A 1,059-nucleotide genomic window follows, 5' to 3' on the forward strand; every position below is an offset into this window, starting at 1 on the left:
TCCTTGGGTCGGTGGCATCCCAGATGGTGGTGGTGGTGGCATCACTGGAGCTGGTGACATCCTCATGGTTGGTGGCATTCCTTGAGCTGGTGGCATCCCAGATGATGGTGGTGGCATCCCAGTTGGTGGTGGCATCCCCATGGTTGGTGGCATCACTTGGGGTGGGGGTGGCATCCCTGGGGTTGGGGGCATGGTGGCATTCCTTGGGTTCGTGGCATCCCAGATGATGGTGGCATCTCCACTGTTGGTGGCATTCCTTGGGCTGGTGGCATCCCTAGAGCTGGTGACATCCCCACCGTTGGTGGCATCCCAATGGTTGGTGGCATCTCTGGAGCTGGTGGCATCCCTGGAGCCAGCTGCGGCTGCATGGTGGGCACCAGCTGTGGTGGCATCCCTGGAGCTGGTGACATTCCTGGAGCTGGTGACATCCCGGTTGACAGTGGCATTCCCGGAGCTGGTGACATCCCTGGACCTGGTGGCATTCCGGTTGGCGGTGGCATCCCTGGAGCCGGTGGCATCGCTGGAGCTGGTGACATCCCGGTTGACGGCAGCATTCCCGGAGCTGGTGACATCCCTGGAACCGGTGCCACCCCAGAACCTGGTGGCATCCCAGAACCTGGTGGCATTCCCGGAGCTGGTGACATCCCTGGAACCGGTGCCACCCCAGAACCTGGTGGCATCCCAGAACCTGGTGGCATTCCCGGAGCTGGTGACATCCCTGGAACCGGTGCCACCCCAGAACCTGGTGGCATCCCAGAACCTGGTGGCATTCCCGGAGCTGGTGACATCCCTGGAACCGGTGCCACCCCAGAACCTGGTGGCATCCCAGAACCTGGTGGCATTCCCGGAGCTGGTGACATCCCTGGAACCGGTGCCACCCCAGAACCTGGTGGCATCCCAGAACCTGGTGGCATCCCGGTTGGTGGTGGCATCCCCGGACCCGGTGCCCCAGGAGCCGACATCCCACGGTTCTGCGTCACACCGACCCCCGGCTCCCCGTCAATGCCGGTTGGCTCCGGCACCGCCGTGGTGGCACCTCCGATGACATCCGTTGATGTC

General features: G+C 63.6%; 1 protein-coding gene across 1 annotated transcript; it reads right to left on the bottom strand.

Moving 5' to 3' along the window:
• Window positions 1-156: 156 nt before the first annotated feature.
• On the bottom strand, window positions 157-842 carry LOC104160476 (mucin-1-like; the record flags this gene model as incomplete). The annotated part of the gene is made up of 2 exons (XM_009698603.1): window positions 715-842; window positions 157-616 (listed from the first exon to the last, which is right to left on the bottom strand). Coding segments are annotated over exons 1-2 (588 nt in total), but the record flags the coding sequence as incomplete, so codon positions are not given.
• Between the last annotated feature and the right edge of the window lie 217 nt (window positions 843-1,059).

The sequence above is a fragment of the Cariama cristata genome, unplaced genomic scaffold (genome assembly GCF_000690535.1).
Source record: "Cariama cristata isolate BGI_N322 unplaced genomic scaffold, ASM69053v1 scaffold12284, whole genome shotgun sequence".
Taxonomy (NCBI): domain Eukaryota; kingdom Metazoa; phylum Chordata; class Aves; order Cariamiformes; family Cariamidae; genus Cariama; species Cariama cristata.